At 47.4% G+C, this 20564-nt stretch overlaps 1 protein-coding gene across 1 annotated transcript; it reads left to right on the plus strand.

The window, feature by feature from the left end:
- Positions 1-927: 927 nt before the first annotated feature.
- On the plus strand, positions 928-20467 carry LOC146036007 (zinc finger FYVE domain-containing protein 1-like). The gene is made up of 11 exons (XM_083159756.1): positions 928-1204; positions 5553-6057; positions 6169-6386; positions 7239-7345; positions 9039-9147; positions 10725-10822; positions 12157-12274; positions 14297-14467; positions 16626-16803; positions 17610-17717; positions 18778-20467. Exons 1-11 carry the CDS (start codon positions 1082-1084, stop codon positions 19008-19010), a joined length of 1968 nt encoding a protein of 655 aa, XP_083015882.1. The 5' UTR covers positions 928-1081; the 3' UTR covers positions 19011-20467.
- The last annotated feature ends 97 nt before the right edge of the window (positions 20468-20564 follow it).

Genomic DNA, 20564 nt, shown 5'->3' on the forward strand with positions numbered 1-20564 from the left:
TTAGAGACCCCTAGTTGTTTAGCCATTTTCCTGGCATTGAAGTGATTTATGTTGTATTCATACTCCCTTAAAGAGCCACCATGGTATAGACGGAGCATCAAATCTACAATATCTGCTGGATGGAGGATTGATCAGTTAGAAGTTATGTAGGGGCAATGCCTGCAACGTGCCTTTGCAAGGCCATTTGAAAATCAGCGACAGCACCATACATCCATAGAGGCAGCTCTCTACTGAGTTTCTGATAGGGACTCTCTCTGTGGGACAGTGGAGGCTTTTGGGTAGGGGCAAATGAGGCATTGGCTAATTTTGCTCATCCCCCATCAGAGCGCAGGTGCGGTGGGATTGGGGGTGATTCAGAGATGGACGCAGAGTAAACATGCTAGTGCAGCCATTAGCATCTGTAGGAAAAATGCTCTGCCCAATCAGACTGTGGCTTAGAGGATATTCAGACCTGACCTCATGCCTGTGAATTTACAGGCGATCGATTATCGAATGATTGCACATGTTTACGGATCGTAACACGCGTGCGCAAGGCCATTCTGTGATAAAATCCAGCGTCTTTTCTAAATCACTGGCCGTCTGCAAGTTGATTGACAGGAAGCCGGCGTTTTGTGCGTGGTAACCGTCCATTTTCCTCCTCTGGCCTGGGCCCTTCCTCTCTGCCGGAGCAGTGACAGGAGCACTGGGAGCAGTAGGGTCTAAGCACTAGAGCACTCTGACCCTACTGCACATGCGCAAAACATCTGGAAAAATGGCGCGGCAGACATTTCCCGGCAATTTTCGAATTGCCATGGCTGCAAGATGCTGCTGGGAAGTTCAAGGGAAAAGGCATGCGAATACAAGCCCCCAAAAAGTCGCATAAGAGTATGGGGGCCCTTTACACTGGGACTGCATCTTTGTCACATGTAGCAGCACTGCTTGCAGTACTGCAGGCTGGGCACAAGGTGGCATCGCAGCTCCCGGATATGTTTTGTAAACAGTGAAAGTGAAAGTGCCCGTTGTCCCCTGTCAGCCAGTGCAGTGACCCTGCTTCTGGCAGTGTCATCAAGCCACCTGTGTGTGTCACCCGCCGGCCGGGGGCATGTCTGCACTACTGCTTGGGGACCCACTGGCCATGAACAGATCCCAGACAGGGAAACAGCAGGGACCAGAGCAGGAGGACGGGGGCAGTTTCCTGCTGGTGGATGACAATGAGAACTTGCAGGTGGGTGGCACAGTGTGTGTGCTGTGTGTGATAATTGTTACCACTCATGTATGGTATGGGTGGTGGGCCTGTTTATTGTACAGAAGTGATAACTCAGCACCACCGGCTCCCACACCTTACACAGTCATGTGACCAGCGTGAGAACGTGTGGCCTCGGCACCACTACACAACAATGCACAGCATACACTGCATTCATTATAGTGCACAGTAACTACACTACAATGCACAACTATACCACATAATGCGCAGTACCAATACACTACACTACAATGCACAGCAACAGTACACTAGTACACAACAATGCACAGCAACACTGACTATATAGATGCCACTACACTACAATGCACAGTATCACTATACTACACTACATTGTGCAGCAACACTATGCTCTAGTACAGTGTACTAAACTACACTACAGTGCACAGCAACAGCACACTACAACAGCAACGCAACAGGAATACACTACAGGATAGGGATAATAGGCCAACAGTCAGTAGGTTGACACTATATGGTTGACATGGTTGTAAAATGTTTGACAGGAGAATGGTCAACACATGAGAATGTCAACATGAGCTTTTTATGTACATTTTTTTAAAACTTTTTTATCTTTTACCTTCCACGAGGACTCCGATTGGGGACGGTAAAGTGTGCTGGGTGCAGTAAGGCACCTTGCCCGAAGCATTGCCCATGTGTTGAAATCTAAAAATTGACTAAAATTACCTTTTCTAACAAGTTCAGTGTTGACGTTTTGCCTATTTCAACCTTGTGCCTATTGACCTTTTGGAATTGGCCTAAAAACTGTTGATGCGATGATCCACACAGTAAAAGTCACTCTGGGCAGCAAACAAGTAAACTGAGGTGCTTTCAGCTCAAAGTCGCCCAGTGTGTATGGGCCTTTACAGTACAGTTCACTGCAACAGGACACTTTATTACACTATGCTACACAGCCATAGTACATCATACGGGTGCCGGATGACCTCCCGACAGTCGGGATTCTGACGGTTAGCACATTGACATCAGAATACCGACTGTTAAATGCCTGACATTCAGGATACCGACTTACAGGGGCTATTCTCGCTCGTGGGGTCCACAATCCCCATAGAGGGAGAATAGAACCTGTGGTGAGTCCCCAAGCCCACAATGAGCTCACTCACAGCAGATGGGATTCCGATGTTGGTATACTGACAGTCGGAATCCCATAATACTACAATACACTACACTGCACAGCACGGGATGCAGTCATTTGGTCTACAGCATGATGGTCGATGCCATTAGGTCGACATAGGAAAATGTCGACACGGTTCTAGGTCAAAAGGTCGTTAGTTCGACAGGTCATTAGTTCGAAAATGTCTAGGTCGACAGTCATAAGGTCAACATGGGGTTTTTCACTGTTTTTTGAGCCAACATGTGCCGACAGGCAGTATTTTATGCCCTACCATCCACGTGGTGGGAGAATAAAATAGTGTGCCAAGCACAGCGAGGCACCGTGCCCGATGCATAGCGAGCGAGGGGATGCGGTGCACTTGAACCTGTGTCCATGTGTGTTGACATTCAGGTAAAAAGACCTGTGAAAAAACCCATGTCGACATTTTGACTGTCGACATAGACATTGTCGAACTAATGACCTGTCAAACTAATGACCTGTCAAACTAATGACCTTTCAACCTAGAACCACGTCAACCTTTTCCCATGTCAACCTAGACCCATGTCAACCTAATGGTGTCGACCTAATGACTGTCCACCATCATGCTATAGATCAAATGATCCCAACCCGAACAGCACAGCATTAGAACACTATACTACACTGCACCAACAGTACACAAAACTACACTACACTGCTCAGCAACAGTACATTGTACTACAATACACTAACGCGCACAGCAATAGAACACTACACTACACTGCTCAGCAACAGTACATTGTACTACAATACACTAACGCGCACAGCAATAGAACACTATACTACACTGCACCAACAGTACACAAAACTACACTACACTGCTCCGTAACAGTACATCGTACTACAATACAGTAACGCACACAGCAATAGAACACTATACTACACTACACAGCAACAGTACATCACACTACACTGCACAGCAACAGTGCATCATACTACAATACACTGCACAGCAATAGAACACTATACTATACTACACTGCACTGCACAGCAACACTACATCATACTACAATACACTACAGTGCACAGCAATAGAACACTATACTAAACTACACTACACTGCACAGCAACAGTACATCGTACATCATACTACAATACACTACAGTGCACAGCAATAGAACACTATACTACACTACACTACACTGCACAGCAACAGTACATCGTACATCATACTACAATACACTACAGTGCACAACAATAGAACACTATGGATTGGTAGCTTGCGAGCAGGGCCCTCCAACTATCCCTGTTAAACTTGTGCTGTATTAGAAACGGTTAATAAATAAATAAATAAATAATAAATACACTATACTACACTACAGTGCACAGCAACAGTACACTATACTACAGTGCAGGGATATCAGTTGTTGCATGGAGATTCCCTGGCCTCTACGAATGGCAGCTTGTGCGTCACCATGAGTGAGTGCGTGATCTGATGCTGCATCCTAGGACACACGTCAGATCACTACTGCAGCAGGAGGCGTCTGCTTGTAATAGACACCTCCTGCTGCATCACCATACAGAACTATTACAGCTGCTTCCAAGGGAATATAGAAGAGGTAGAACATGGTGTAGGGCAGCATTATGTGGGGTGTACCATATAGACAGAGGGAGAACATATACCATATAGTACCAAATAGATGGCCGACAGATATGACATAGAGCAGCATTGTGCAGACTGTACCATATACACGGAGCAAGGGCACGGCAGGGGGTAGCATTATGCACATTACAACATAGAGAGGGCATAGACAAGCATTTTGTAGAATGTATTTGCCACATAGGGTGGATGTGATGGCAGGATGGGATGGTGGCACTCCTAGTACAGGTGCCAGCATCCCAACTAACGCCAGTAGGCCGGCTTTGGAATGCTGGCATCTGCACGTAAGCATGTGTGCAGCGTCAGCATTAGCTGGGGGTAAGGTTAGTGTTAGGCTGCAGGGTGGATGATGGCTTAAGGTGCATACACACAGGGCAATTATGCCCAGGGAATTATGGGAAAATCGCTGGGCTGAAAAATGCTGGGGTTTTTTTCACCTGTTTTAGTGATATTCATTGGGGTGGATGGCTTTCCATAGCAGGAGATGAGCAGCCGGGCCAGTGATGGTGTGGGAGCGCGCATCAGCACTTACCGCTTATCGCTGTCCCGAACACACTGGGCGGCTTTCTAGCTGAAAGCCATTCAAACGAGCAAACTGAGCAACTTCCGGATGAAAGTCGCCCAGTGTGTACGGGCCTTTAGGGTTAGGCACTTAGAAGGGTGGGGACAGGGTTAGGCTGTATGGCGGAGGTTTAGGCAGCAGGGTATGATGGTTAAGCATAAGCGGTTAGAATTAGGCTGCAAGGTGGTGGTGGATAGGAGGGGGCAAGGGGAAGGTAGGTTTACTTACCAGACCCCTACCGGTAATCCCTCCTTCGGGTTGCCAGCGCCTGCATTCTTACTGCCGGAATCCCCACCACCGGTCATCCATATGTATTCCTATGGCACTGTCATGGGTTCTATTCCCACCATGGCTCTCACTGTGCAGAGTTTGTATATTCTCCCTGTACTTGCGTGGGTTTCCTCTGGGTACTCCGGTTTCCTCCCACAATCCAAAAATATACCGGTAGGTTAATTGGCTCCCAACAAAATGAACCCTAGAATGTCTGTGTGTGCGTGTACATGTGGTAGGGAATATAGATTGTAAGCGCCACTGGGGCAGGGACTGACGTGAATGTTCAACTATACTCTGTAAAGTGCTGCGGAATATGTGTGCGCTATATAAGAAACTGTTATTAATAATAATAATAATAATAATAATATATACATGGACTTAATAGGGTGGTTTAATATATGTGCAAGAAACTTAATAGGGAAGCTACAACCCCAAATTACACTGGGTGGATTTTCTTGCAAATGACAAGATATCGATCTTATTTATTGCAGGCAATTGCACATTTGTAAATCGGGGGGTGGGGGGGTGGGGGGGGGGGGGGTGGGGGGGGGTGGGTGAGGAAACATCTTATGAGCGCTTAACCCAAGTCAGTGGGGAATGGAGCAGTGCTGGGTAGAATTATATACAAGAAGATGTAACACATATATAGACAGTGGCGATTTTCTCACTAGTTACGTGAGGAAGATTTTCAGTTTCCCAGAATATTTGAGCCTTTCGTATTCATTTCTTCCAGGTAAAAGACGTGTCAGACTTCACCAATAAGCTCCGGTGCTGTCCTCAGAAACCTGTTAAAGTTCTCAGCATTTTTGGCAACACTGGAGATGGGAAATCCCACACTCTCAATCAGATGTTTTTTGAAGGTTTTGAGGTCTTCAGTACCTCCCCTTCCCCGGATTCCTGCACCGTGGGAGTGTGGGCAGCATACAACCCAGCCTTGTCTCTTGTCCTCCTGGACACAGAAGGTCTCCTGGGAGCCACTGACAAACTGAACCAGCGGCTGCGCCTTCTTCTGAAGGTTCTCGCAGTGTCTGACTTGGTGATCTACAGGACAAGAGCCGAGCGTCTGCACAATGATATGTTCCAGTTTCTGGGGAATGCTTCCCAGGCCTACCTGAAATTCTTCACCCCAGAACTGAAAGCCTTGTCAAGTCGCTGTGGGCTGGAGGTGACCTTATCCAGTCTTGGGCCATCCCTCATCATTTTCCATGAGACCTCGCGGACAGATCTGCTAGGCCATGGTGAGCATTTGGCTTCTATTGTGTCTGGCCACCGGTGATAACATAGAGGTTTCTGCTGTGTATGCATGTGTCCCCTGCACTGTTACATGCATGTTGTCTTATGTCCTGCAGGAAGTAAGGTCCGTGGCCAGGCAGAGACAGATCTGTTGAAAAGATTCCATGACCTGGCGGTACCTCCTGAAGCTTTTAGCTCAGTCCATTACGTGGGGACAAAGACTGTGATCCCACCTACTGACTTCTTCCAGTTAAAGGAGACCGTGAAGAAACAAGTCATGGATACTTCCACTCGCTCATCCAGGCCACTGTCCCATGTTTTCACAGCCCTACAGGTAGGAAATGGGTATTATACTGTACCTGTAGTGGGGGATCCGATACGATTTGCCGGCGGTCGGGATCCCGGCGGTCGGAATCCCGACACTGGAATCCCGACCGCCGAAATCCCGAAAAGGGGGGGACATGGATCGCCCCCCCTTGCGGGCTCGCTGCGCTCGCCACGCAGCGGGCCCGGTGCCTCGCTACGCTCGGCACGCTATTTTATTCTCCCTCTATGGGTGTCGTGGACACCCACAGAGGGAGAAAGTTTCGGGATTTCGGCGGTCGGGATTCCAGTGTCGGGATTCCGACCGCCGGGATCCCGACCGCCGGCAAATTAACTGCATCCCGTAGTGGGGGCAGCCTTCTAAAGGTGCTCATACCCTAGGTGAATCCTATGGGATTTGGGTTCTTTTCATGCGATTGGGGCGATCAGTAGCATGAAAAGTGTCCAAATCGCATGTGATTGACAGCAGGTCTGATGCAATGTGTGGTCCCATGCGCATCGCACCGGAGCCTGCGAGTCTTACCGGCTGCAGAAGCGATCTGTTGGATCGCATCTGAGCCGGGCAGGCTTGGCTGGGATTGACTGTGATATATCGTATGCAAAGGACTGCATACGATATATCGCTCAAGAGGGGGTTTGCATGGGACTTCTCCTTGGGGATAACTTGCACAAGTGTATAGGGGAACATTAAGAAAACAATATGCTCGTCCCTGAGTTAGATACTGGTACGAAGAGCACCTCTGCTGTGTATTTTGGTTGTGGCGGATGTATTTGGTTGTGAACGCTTGTCAGGATTGGATGGAATAACAATATGTAAAAGTGATTTGAGTGTGAGTATATCTCATCTGTGTTTTTCTTACAGAGTCTGAGTGACAGCTTCTCTGGGGATATTCCGGATAAGCAGATTCCTATCACCTCGTTCTTCCCTGATGAATACTTCACTTGTTCCCTGCGTTGCTTAAGTTGCGGGTAAGTCTTCCATGTTACAGCTGCTAGTATGCTTCAACTCTGTAAGTAACTGAGCAATTGTATTTGTCTGCTGATATGCCCAGGGGTTGTAGTCTCCCTCTCTGCGGGGCATCAGCCATTGGATGGAGAATTCTGGCACACCCACTTCTACTAGTATTATATAGGTATCCATGGTTAATTTAAAGGGTCCTAACTGAGTGTCCCACCTCTCCTTTCAGTAACTAATGGGGTACCCAATAGCGCACTTATTGGTGAGCAGGCAGTGGAGAGGCACATCTTGTTCCCAAATTGTGACTGAGCCCCTTTATCCTGCATGGTACGGTGCTGTGGGGAGTGTGACCACCTGCCAATCTGTCATGCAGCCGCCCTGAGGTGGTATACAGTCGTTAAGTCGGTGGCGATGTCCACGCAGTTGACGTTCGGAACAAAAAAATGTGAAAACTCATGTCCACCTTTTGGAGTGTCAACCTTTCCATTGTCGACCTAATGCTTGTGTCGACCGTTTGACCTTGTCAACCTTAGCTATGTCGAACTTTTTACATGTGTTGGCCACAGGCCTGGTAATGTTCAGTTGTTGACCCAATGTATGTCGACCTTAATTTGGTCAACCCAATGACCCATACCCCCTGAGGTGGGATCAGGGAGTGCACAAACCTCCCATAGAGTGGAAGGGCATGGGGTACCATGGGTTATTTTTAGATCCAGCACATTTTTGAGTTCGTGCAGATTATTTGCCAGTGTGCTGTAGAGTGGTACACCCGGTCCTGTGGGGCGCTATGGGTTGCTCGCCATGCTTCGGGCACTATTTTGTTCTCCCACCACGCCCTAGTGGATGGTAGGGCATAAAATACCTCCTGTCGGCACATGTCGACTCAAAAAAAACAACCATGTCAACCTTTTGACTGTCGACCTAACCCATGTTGACTCAATGCTTGGCGACCTAATACTTGTAGACTTTGTGACTGTATCCAGTGGGAGGAAACTGGAATACCCGGAGGAAACCCACACAAGCACGGGGCGAATATACAAACTCTGCACAGTTAGAGCCATGGTGGGAATCAAACTCAGCGCTGTGAGGCAGTAATGCTAACCATCACACCATCCGTGCTGCCCCAATACTAGTGTATGGGATGCTGGGCCAGATCGGGAAATGAAATGTTAGCAGGAGAAAGTGAGAGATTTGGTAAGAAATCTCCAGTTTGTTTAAAGTGGCAGTACGGACGGTGTGATGGAAGCATTACTGCCTCACAGCACTGAGGTCCTGGGTTCTATTCCCACCATGACCCTAACTGTGCGGAGTCTGTATATTCTCCCCGTACTTGCATGGGTTTCCTCTGGGTACTCCGGTTTCCTCCCACAATCCAAAAATATACAGGTAGGCTAATTGGCTCCTAACAAATTAACCCCAGAATGTCTGTGTGTGCGTGTACACGTTGGTAGGGAATATAGATTGTAAGCTCCACTGGAGCGGGGACTGATGTGAATGGTCAAATATTCTCTGTAAAGCGCTGTGGAATCTGTGTGCGCTATATATAAGAAACTGCTAATTAATAAATAAATAAATTGGCAATCATTTACACTTTAAAATCAAAATCAAGTGTGTTATCGCCTTATGAGTTTGTCTTATCACTGAATGAAGCATATAATAATTATCCTGTATTAAGATTGTTAATGGTTTATCTATAAACTACAGGTCTCGCTGTAAGAACAGAATGAACCACCTCAAGGACAGTGTTCCCCACCAAGCAGATGGTTTGTGCCAATTTGCCCATGAATATAACAACAAAGTTTTGATTTGTAAGGTGAGTAGGGCATCTGTATGCTACTAGAGATAGGGACACAGGGGAGGGGGGGCTGTAGACTAGTAGCGATGGGAACGCAGGGGAGGAAATAATATTTGCTGGTGGAAGGTATTGTGCATACAGGTACTCTTTACCTAGAAGGGCGCCCGTCGTGGTGATCGCGGGTACATTTATGTCTGGCCGCGACGCGACCGACGCGATGCCCGCGATTTCCCATTGAAACCCATGTTAAACATGGAAATCGCGTCGGTCGCGTCGCGGCCGGCCATAAATGTACCCGCGATGCCCGCGACGCGATGCACCCGATTTCCCATAGGAATCAATGTTAAATGGCCCGACCGACGCGATTTTACTGTTAAATGCCTCAATGGACCCGATGTGGCCATAGGAATCAATGTTAAATGGGCTACAGAGCCCAAATAGGCACAATTAACCCTTAAATGTCCCCCCAAATTTTTAACACCACCCCACGATCCACGCCAACCCGAAGCGTGGCGAGCGCAGCGAGCCCGCGAGGGGCGGCGGTACGCGTCCTCCGACCTTTTCATGCCCTACTATCCACGTCGGCGTGGAGTTGAGAATAGAATAGTGTGGCGAGCGCAGCGAGCCCGAAGCGTGGCGAGCGGACGCGGATACCTTCACAGGTAAACGCGTCCCCTCGCGGGCTTCACAGGTGTCCGTGGCCACGCGGACACCTGTGAAGTCCGCGAAGGGACGCGTTTACCTGTGAAGGTATCCGCGGCCCCTCGCGGGGCTCGCTGCGCTCGCCACGCTTCGGGCTCGGTGGCTCGCTGCGCTCGCCACACTATTCTATTCTCAACTCCACGCCGACGTGGATAGTAGGGCATGAAAAGGTCGGAGGACGCGTACCGCCGCCCCTCGCGGGCTCGCTGCGCTCGCCACGCTTCGGGTTGGCGTGGATCGTGGGGTGGCGTTAAAAATTTGGGGGGACATTTAAGGGTTAATTGTGCCTATTTGAGCTCTGTAGCCCATTTAACATTGATTCCTATGGCCAAATCGCGGGCATTGAGGCATTTTACATGAAAATCGCGGTCAATCAGCCTTTTTAACATTGTTCCCTATGGGAAAATCGCGGTCATCGCGGGCAGCAGATTTTTATGTACCCGCGATTTACCCGCGATGCCCGCGATGTCCGCGATTTTACCCCCGACGCCCGCGATTCCAATCGCTGGCGCCCTTCTAGGTAAAGAGTACCTGCATACACACTACACAATAACTTGAAGATATTGTCCAGTGACATCACCAGCGTACGAGGAACATGCAGTTTTGTTGGCAACATAGCCAAAATTGACCTGCAGTTTTGGCTATGCTGTGATGACAAGGGGGTCGGTAACGATGTGTGGCAGCGAGGATCGCTAACGATATTGACCATACACACTACATGTTTTTTTTTTAAAAGATATCACTCAGAAGGACCCCTATGAGCAATATCTTTTAATAAATTGTGTAGTGTGTATGGGGCTTTAGACTAGTATGAAGTTGTGCTTTAGAGCGTTTGTGTACTAAATATGGATAAACCAAGTATTATTAATAACGTCCCACCTTTTCTCCCACAGCGGTGTTATGAGAGCGGGCGAGAGATGCTCGTTATCCCCAAAACTGTGGCATCCACAGATAGCCCCTGGATGGGCTTGGCAAAATACGCCTGGTCTGGGTGCGTTGATTTTTTTTTAAATTGGTTTTGTCTTTTGTTATATGCATAGTAAAAGAACTAATGGGCAAAACCATGCTGCAATGTAGGTGAGGCAGATGTAACATGTGCAGAGAGTTAGATTTGGGCGAGTTATTTTGTTTCTGTGCATGGTAAATACTGGCTGCTTTATTCTTACACTGCAATTTAGATTTCCGTTTGAAAACACTCCACCTAAATCTAACTCTCTGCACCTGTTACATCTGCCCCACCTGCAGTGCACAGGGCTTTGCCCATTTTGCATTCCATGCTGAATGAGGCCCAATGTCCTACCTTTCCCATGAATCTCCTGCATAGTCCGTTGGGTAACTGTAACTTCTGGTCCCATAGCATGTCAGCTGTCCTAGAAAACTGCACAGTTAAATATAAGATAGAAAGAATTACCAGTGGGCGCCTTATGCACACAGAAACTTACAGTTTAATTAATAATAAATAACACAAATAATACATTGCATGCATGCAATACACAATTAAAACATGAACATCAATGCAAGATTGTATAAAAGTAACAAATAGTTACCAAGTCCTGGATAGGTACTTTGAATAGTGCGCACAATATGGACAAGAGTTGATTACCGTCCTCTATGAAAGGGTGAAAGTCCCAGCGCTGTGATAAAAATATGGGGGTATGTTTTTCCAAATAGGCAACAACGGTAGGCAATGGATTCCTTGTAATTCCTTAATTGTGGAGATTGCAAAATCAGCACTTGTTGGTTACCTCATAGAATTGGTGGGGAACGGCTTGATGGTGTCTCACAGTCCCTGATGTGCAGGCTTTAGCAGGTCCCAATAGGGGTGCGTGGGTGAGCGCTCCGCCGTGCGTCCAGCAGTGTAAAATGTAGAAGCAGCTACACCGGCCAGACAGCCAAGTGTGAGCCGCTGAACACTGCGGCGGGCGAGAGCGTCCTCCGATGTAAACTGGTGCACGTTCCTGCAGACAACCGCCGGGTTGACGGGCGGGCGGCAATGCGTCCAATGGGTGAAACACTCAATGCCGTTGCCGGTGATCGCTGGCGGGGACCGGCAGGTGAAGGGGTATCGGAGCTCTGAATGGCAAGTGAGTCTCCGGGTCCTCAGTCAGCTTGGGGTTACTCTTCAAATGGGAATTATATATAACATTGATGGAAATGTTCTTATACAATGCTTGACATGTTACCATCATCTTCCTTGTAAAGTTGTATTTTGATGCCTCAATACAATAAAAAATATATAAAAAAAAATAAAAATCAAAAACTAGAGCAAGCATCTTGGGAAATTGCTTCTGTTCTATACGAGGAGTTAATACCTTAAATCTGCAGGTACGTCCTAGAGTGCCGTGTCTGTGGGATAATCTACCGCAGCCGGCAGTATTGGTATGGAAACCGTGGCCCTGATGGATCACTCGTACGACAGGAGGTTCGGCATGTCTGGTCTGAGGTAACTCCAAAATATTTCTTCCAATCCCCTTCTCCATAACTGATTCTGTAGGGTTCTCTGTAGCCGTGTATGTTTGTTAGACCCAGGGCCGGTGTGAACTGTCCCAGCGCCCTAGGCAAATCTTCAAGCACCCGCCCGCCTGCCCATTGCCAACCGCACACCCCCCCTGTCGCGGGACACACTTCTCTCCGCCGCCCCCTCTCACCTCAACATAGCCGGGGAGTGGGACTCCCACCCCCCGGCTTTCTTCAGAGGCTGCTGAAGTCGGCACTTATAGTCACGTCGGGCAGGCGGGTGTAAGCTCACCCGCAAATAGCCACGGCGCTTACCAGCAAGGGTGGGGGAATGCGGGGAACACCCGCCTATAGCATCAACGGGCGGGCCAGGCAGGTGTAAACTCACATGTTGCAGCAGAGAGTTACTGACCAGCACGGGGGTTTGGCGGCAGCACCCGCCGATCACTTCAACGATTGGGCTCCACGGGGGGGGAATGATCGGCAGGGGGGGCAGGCCGGGCGGGCGGGTGTAATGTTGTAAGCTCACCTGTTCTGGTACTTAACAGCTGCTCTCCTCGGGCGTGAGCGCTAGCTGCAGCTCAGTACCGCCCTCCAGTGGCCGGCGCCCTAGGCAAATGCCTGAGTCTGCCTAGTGGTGGCGCCGGCCCTGGTTAGACCTGGGATATAGGTCACATGCTGCTATTGTAAATGGGGTTGGGCACATGATGCTAATGGTCAGAATCCCAACACTTTTTTCGCAAAGTAAACTAACCCCAATCCTTACCAACACCCTAAACCGCCCTCCTTACAGACTAACCCTAACCCTCCTCTCCCTGTCATCTCTAAAGCACTGCAGCTCATTTGCTCAATGGCATTTTAATAGTCAAAATCAGATTCAAATCTATTATCTTCTAGAACAGGCATGGCCAAACTATGGCCCTCCAGCTGTTGTGAAACTACAAGTCCCAGCATGCCCTGCCACAGTTTTGCTATTAGAGAATGGTAAACTATGGCAAAGCATGCTGGGATGTGTAGTTTCACAACAGCTGTAGGACCACAGTTCGGCCATGCCTGTTCTAGAAGGTGCTAAATAAATAAGGCATTTATTTAGAACCTTCTAGAAGATAACAGATAAAATCTGATAAATTGATTGGTTGCTATGGGCAACATCTCTTCTTCAGTAGAACTCCCATCTTAGTAAATTCACCCCTTAGTGTGTGGTAGTAGCATTCTATAGCATTCCCAGTGTGTATCATTGTGTCGCCATTAGAATATATGGCCGTGGAATCTTTGAACGGAAAAAAACTGACTTCCTAAGCAAAGAACTGATTCAGAGATGGAGGCATATGGCAGCACCGCTGTGTCTTTGTGTGCAGCGGTTGTGCAAATCCTTGGAATGCCGCTGGAGACGTCTTGTGTAAAAACACGCCCACTTCAGTCTTCAGATCATTGAAATGGCATAAAAATGCCCCCTTAGTGGTGAGATATTACTCTCTGATTAAACAGGGAAAGTGAACCGTGACCATAGGGTGGATCTTTTCCTCCCACAGGGACTAACACCTGACTGCAGGCACAGGATAGACAGTGCAGCCGATTGCCTCTGGGAGCTGAGGGTGAATTTATGAAGCTTGGAGAAGTGTTATCTATCCCCATAAAGAACGTTATGAGCAAGGTGATAATGGTTCAGCCAATCAGCTCTTACCTGACAATTTACATATTGTAGCTGATTGGCTGAACCATTATCACCTTGCTCATAACGTTCTTTATGGGGATAGATAACACTTCTCCAAGCTTCATAAATTCACCCCTCTGTTTCAGATACAGTCAGAGCAGAAGGCAATTGACACTCAGGAGGGTCATCATGTTATACTACTTCTCTGCCAGTACTTGGGAATTACTGCTTGTATGAACCTGGCATTACCATGACATTGTCATCCTTGTGGTTCACATGCCCACTTACTAGCCCTGTACCCCTTCTTTATATGTCAGGGATGATCAATGTATTCTTTCCTATATATTCCTGCAGGGCGACTCTTGCTCACTGGACCAACACAACGCAGCTCAGCGTGTCCTGGATGGGGTGAACTTAGTCATCCAGTCTGTGAATGACTATAGTTTAGGACCCACGCGTACCGCCACCTCATGGCTGACTGACAGAGTGGCTCCAGCCTATTGGAGACCCAATGCAGAGATTACAGTAAGTAAGCGGAGTCAGGTGCTTAGTAATTCCTCTGCGCGTTGGTATTCATTCACATGGATTGGCCAGATAGATAATACACATCAAGGTAAAACCCAAACTCCAGGTACTACTGCTTCTCCAAAAAGCATTCGTCCGTTGACCCTTCCTGTCATCCATGCGGACTGCGTCTCGCATGTAATGTGTAGGGTGTGTTTTCTCACACACATTGGGTTCCTCTGCTGAAATAGCGCTTTAATTCAACGCCAATGTAAATAATATATCAGCCCTGCCTCTTGCTCTCATCACTGGTGCAATTCAGGGTTATTGTGATTGAGGTCATCTTCTTGGATCTCAAACATTGAGCACACATGTTGGCATATCCAGCAAGTTTCAAACAGATCATTTTTCTTTAATTTTCTGTAATTTGGTTCCTCGAGTGGCTTCTAGTAATCGTTGGCAGTACTTCACCTCAGAGGTAAGGAGTATTTAGCCTCATAGATAGATATAGATTGTCTGGGCTCTGTGTTCCATGGCTCTCACAATGATACTCTGTCTTGTGCAACGTTTAATACTGTTTGTTATTCCCTCCATAGGTGTTGTAGTAGATTATAGCTTTGTAGTATGTTTTTCATATATTTTATACTAGCAAATGCTTTGAACGCTAGTAGATGTAGTTTCACTCGCTGCCAACAGATGCCAGTGTTTCAGAACTGCACGGACACTAGCCACATATATATATATATATATATATATATAGAGAGAGAGAGAGACCAAGTGAGAGAGAGACCAAGAGAGAGAGAGACCAAGAGAGAGAGAGAGAGAGAGACCCAGTGTTTGACAAGGCACCTATTTCTGTTGCTGGTGCATTCATAGGGCGGTATTCAATGAGCCTGATTCGCCATGTTTTTATGGCGAATTTGTGCTGTTTGGCGAATTTTTGACAAAAACGGTGAATCACCCTATTCAATGACCACATGGCGAATACATTTGAAGGTTTTTTTCGCCATGATTTACCGAGTAGCAATCGCTATCTTTTTATGGTGAAGTGGAAGGTGAACTTTTAAAATAAAGTGTTTTGTTTTACAATTGGTGTCAAAAAATCGGGAATTTTATTCTGAGGAGGGGCATGCTACTTTTATTCATGTGCTTACAGCACATGAATATATATTTAATTTAAAAAAAAAATATACACAGCAGCCAGCAGGGGGCGCCGGAGCCGAGCCGCTCATTACATATTCATATATTCACTGCACTCGATCGTTACGATCGGGTATAGCGAATATACGGTCCCCTGCTGGCACCCCCGGGGGGCAGCCTGTGCTGCCTGGCACCCGGGGAGCCCACCTGCCCCCCACAAACGTTCAGGGGCAGGCAGAGAGACTTCCATCTCTCTGCCTGGCACCCTCCTCAGGCTCCCTGTGGCATTCGCCGCAGGAGCTCATATTCGCCTGTCAGGGGCAGCGAGCCCCTGACACGTTGAATACCGGAGCCCGCTGGCTCCGGAACGTGGCGAATGTGCAGCGAATCCTAAAAAGGATTCACTGCACCTCGCAGGTATCCACATTGAATACCGCCCAGAGAATAGCCTTTGCCCCTTTGTTTGGCCCTAGGCCCCTAGCTAGTCGCAGTAGGGATCAACAGCTGCTTTGCAACATCCAAGGAACACACTGGTCTCACAGCACCTTATGTGTTCTTGTTAAATCTATCTGCTGGCAAACTTGGGCTTTTCTACAGGCAGTTGGGAGCAAGAAGCTGTTCTGTAATGAAATTGCTAATCATTGTATATAAACATCATATACATGTCACGTTATGGGACAGGGATTACAGCCTGAACTCGGTAAAACCTTATTGTGTTCTCAGCAACATTGGCAGGAAATCAATTTGCCGACATCAACGCTGTGTGCCGCTCTAGAACTTTGTGTCTGCCGGCCTTGCCTCATATGGCACAGCCGGGCATTGCAGCGATGCCCAGTGGAACGTCACACAGAAATTAAAATGTCTAAAAACCGTCAAATGATATTATTTCTCCACCAGCTGACTCAATCATTTATAGAGCCACAAAAATGATATGTGCCACACACACACACACACACACACACACACACACACCCTTTATTCCTCCGTAATACGTCATTAGCGGATCTGCTAATCCAAATGTTTTTTTCCCTCCCTATAGGAGTGTCACGGATGTAAGAAAGGCTTCCTCCCGCCTGAACGCAAACATCACTGCCGAGCTTGTGGGGAGGGCTTCTGCCACAACTGCTCCAATGTAACTATGCCCGTTCCTGAGAGAGGCTGGGGCCCCTCCCCTGTGCGTGTGTGCAAAAAGTGTCACAGTAAAGGGCCTACGAAAGGTGAGAGAGAGGCTGACGGGTGTGATGGGCATGGATGGTGGTATGTAACATATTATTGGCCAAATGTGCCTTAGCAAGTGATAGGGGAGAGTGATAAAGTACCAACCAATTAGCTCCCATGTGCCATTTTCCAAACACTCTGAAGCATGACAGTTAGGAGCCGATTGCTACTTTCTCACTCTAAACTTTATCACCTGGTAAGGCTTAATTTCATTTGGTTCACACTGTACAGCAACCAAGGTCAGAGCCCAGGAACCCAGGAATTTTGTCAGTGGTGCTTTCACACCGCATATCATCCCGGGTGGACACGGCAATAACCCGGGTTGTTTTGGCAGTCTGAAAGGGGTATAAGTCGCTTCTAATTAAATCAACCCCTTAGGGCGGTTTTACACGCTGTGGCTGACGCCAGGCAGCAAAACTCCGCACGGCCAAGAAGCGGTACTGTGTGTAAAAGTTTACAATGGTCGGGATGGCCACAGCCCAGCAGCCGTCCTTAGTGACATCCGGCTGCAACCGGGCGGCCGGACCATGACCGTCCCGTGTGAACAGACACAATCCTGTCCATTATTAACTACTGTGTACGGCGCGGCTTTTGTCCGTGCAGTGTGTTGCCTCCCCACGTCAGCCGGAGCCTGTGAAACCGCCCTTATAGCTGCAGGTGTGATTAGATAAATACATCACTGATAGAAATAACGTATCAATTCTGCTTTGGCCGTCTCCGAATTCCACTTTCATTTATATCCTTTTGAATTGGATTTGATAGAATTTCTAGCTTTCTCCATCAGCGTTTTTGGCTCTCCCCACAGGTCAGCAGACTGGGGAAGATAATGGGAGTAGTCTGTTACCTCGCAAAGTGACAGAGATGGCTCAGAGCTCACTGGACATGGTGTCTTCTGTGATGGAGTATCCCATGGGTAAGGTCCTCTGATTCTCTAGAAGTATGCTGGGAATACACAGATTAACCGTTATATCAGAGTTCCACACATTGGGGCTAATTCAGATAGCCATGCAGTCTCCATAATACAGCAGATCGCACATTTCTGGAAACTGCGCATGTGCAGTTTCCGGAATGTCGTGCACTTAAACTGCAGTTGTGTTGCTGCATAGCAAAACGCTCACACAACAGTGCTGTGCACACAAAATTGTGCAGTCACATCACAAGGTGGAACATGGTGTGCTGGACGGCCTCCTGCAGCCTACCGCCGCGAGTTGTAGTTTTATAAGGATTCGCAAAACTACAATCCACACTGAATTAGGCCTATAATAAAGCTTGCTAATTTATGTTTGAAGAACCGCATCCCCCTTAGCCTCACACCACCATGTCTGCCCTAGCTTAGAGACCTCTCCTCTCCATACTGTCAGATGTGGCTAATCAGCCGGGGGAAGCCATGGAGAGGAATCCACCAGGCGCTAAATTAGGATATAACTATATGGGGATGGGTTGTCAATGATTGGGCAGTACGGATGGTGCAATGGTTAGCATTACTGCCTCACAGCGCTGAGGTCATGGGTTCTATCCCCACCATGTGTTATATATACGGGGCAGTACGGATGGTGTAATGGTTAGCATTACTGCCTCACAGCGCTGAGGTCATGGGTTCTATTCCCACCATGGCTCTAACTGTGCGGAGTTTGTATTTTCTCCCCGTGCTTGCGTGGGTTTCCTCCAGGTGCTCCAGTTTCCTCCCACAATCCAAAAATATACTGGTAGGCTAATTGGCTCCCAACAAATGATCCATAGAATGTCTGTGTGTGCGTGTACATGTGGTAGGGAATATAGATTGTAAGCTCCACTAAATAATTGAAGAGTCCATTTGGTCATATGTGAGGTTTAGCGCAAACCTACCTCAGTTCCTCGTTCACTTATTATAGGGATTAACGTAAAGCACTATCAATGTTTTGGTCCATATAATTGGGATGCAGTATCATCTGTCCCCTTCATCTGTCATACCTTATTGTTTTCTAACACTATAGGTTTTGTGAAGGAAGCCGCGCGCCCCAACTATTGGGTGTCAGACCAGGAGATCTCGCAGTGCTACGGATGCAAAAAGCCATTCACCCCTAAAATGTCCAGGCATCACTGCCGGGCTTGTGGCCAGGGGTTCTGCCAGCTGTGCTCGGATGCTCAGCGACCAGTCCCCTCTAGGGGGTGGCATCACCCAGTCCGTGTGTGTCGGGACTGCAGCCTGAAGAAGGGAGAGCTGTGACGTAGGTGGCGTGTTGTGTGGTGTGTTGGATGATCATCACACACTGAGAAATGACAGAGAGACATGGAGGTTTATAACTGGGACTATAGAGACTTGTGACCTCTATTGATCATAGCAGCAAGTCACCTGTAATCATCATTAATTGACTCAGTTACTACCATTCCTAATTGGCCTTTGGACTTCTACATTTCATTCTCCAGAACTACACAAGGGTGATTAATAAAACCTGGAAGCTGAACTCAAGTACGGAAGCATCCACCATCCTTCGCGCCTACAACCTCAATTCGTAGCTCACTACTGGAAGATTGGGGAACTTCATGACATCATTTCAATATAAGCACTAACCAGCGATGTGAACGGCACGTAGATCTGTTGGGATCAGTGGCTGACCAACTCTTCCTTAGTAATTATCTGCTATTAAGAATGAGTTCTTGATTCCCGCTAATAATAATGATGAGCCAGCCTGAACTCTATCTCAGTCACCTCATTCGTTGCAGCCACTACAGATCTGACCAATCAGGAAATTTCTGAAAAACCGCTGGGCACTTTATATGGGGCCGCATTGTATTGTGACACCGCTGTAACCTTAAGCCGTGTACACACGGGGCGATTCTTCCAGGCGATTTTGACTAGAGTGACAAAATCACCCTGTGTGTGTGCGCACTGCGGGCGATAGCAATGCGCGGCCCCACAGCCTCGCTATCACCCGGCCAAATAGACAGTGTAGGGGAAAATATTTTCACTAGACTCTGTCTGACTGTGTATTTGGCCGGGATAGGAGGATGTAGATAGCCGTCTCTCTGACAGCTTAACTATATCTTGATACACACTGAGTCCCGTGTGTACAACCCTTTAGACAGTCCGCTAACCCTACAATATTGGTTGATCCTGTACTGAAAGGCATCTTTTCACATTCACAGCAATAGAAGATTAAAAGTTCACACAGATCATCACAGAGCATGGCTGCCAAGGAACATGGTAGGTGTCCTCGCTCTAAGTAGTTGACCCTCATTAGACAGAAGATGCCGTACATGTTTAATCCAGTCTTAATATCCTATCATTTGAAAATAACAATAGAACAAGTGAAAAATGTTAATCTGTATTTAGGTAAACTGAGGCCTTTAAAGCGAGTGTTTAAAGAGAGAAAAGTCAATGTAGCCTTCAATCATTCCTAATATAAATGCTTTAAATGAAATAGAATTGCTGTGATTACAACTATGTGTTTTTATATATGAAAGCAGTTTATATGTAATATAGGTTTCATCAAAAAATGTGTGAATATAAATAATGAACTTGTATCTTAGGTTTAGTGGACTTTCATAGGTGCGGGATAGTTAGAAAATACATGCGTGATACATTGCCTTTCAATATTTCCATTGTATAGAGCCTGTGATGAACATGTACATAGATTACTTATCCTTTGCATTCCTCTTAGAATAAATTTCTACTTTCAGTAATGTTCAGGTGTCCTCCTTTTCCTTGAAATCGCACCGGCTCCTCTTATGCAGTAGGTGGAAGAGTGGGTAGCATTGCTGCGGCTGTGAGTTTGGTTCT

Source organism: Crinia signifera, chromosome 9 (assembly GCF_055691185.1).
Source record: "Crinia signifera chromosome 9, ASM5569118v1, whole genome shotgun sequence".
NCBI classification, from domain to species: Eukaryota; Metazoa; Chordata; class Amphibia; order Anura; family Myobatrachidae; genus Crinia; species Crinia signifera.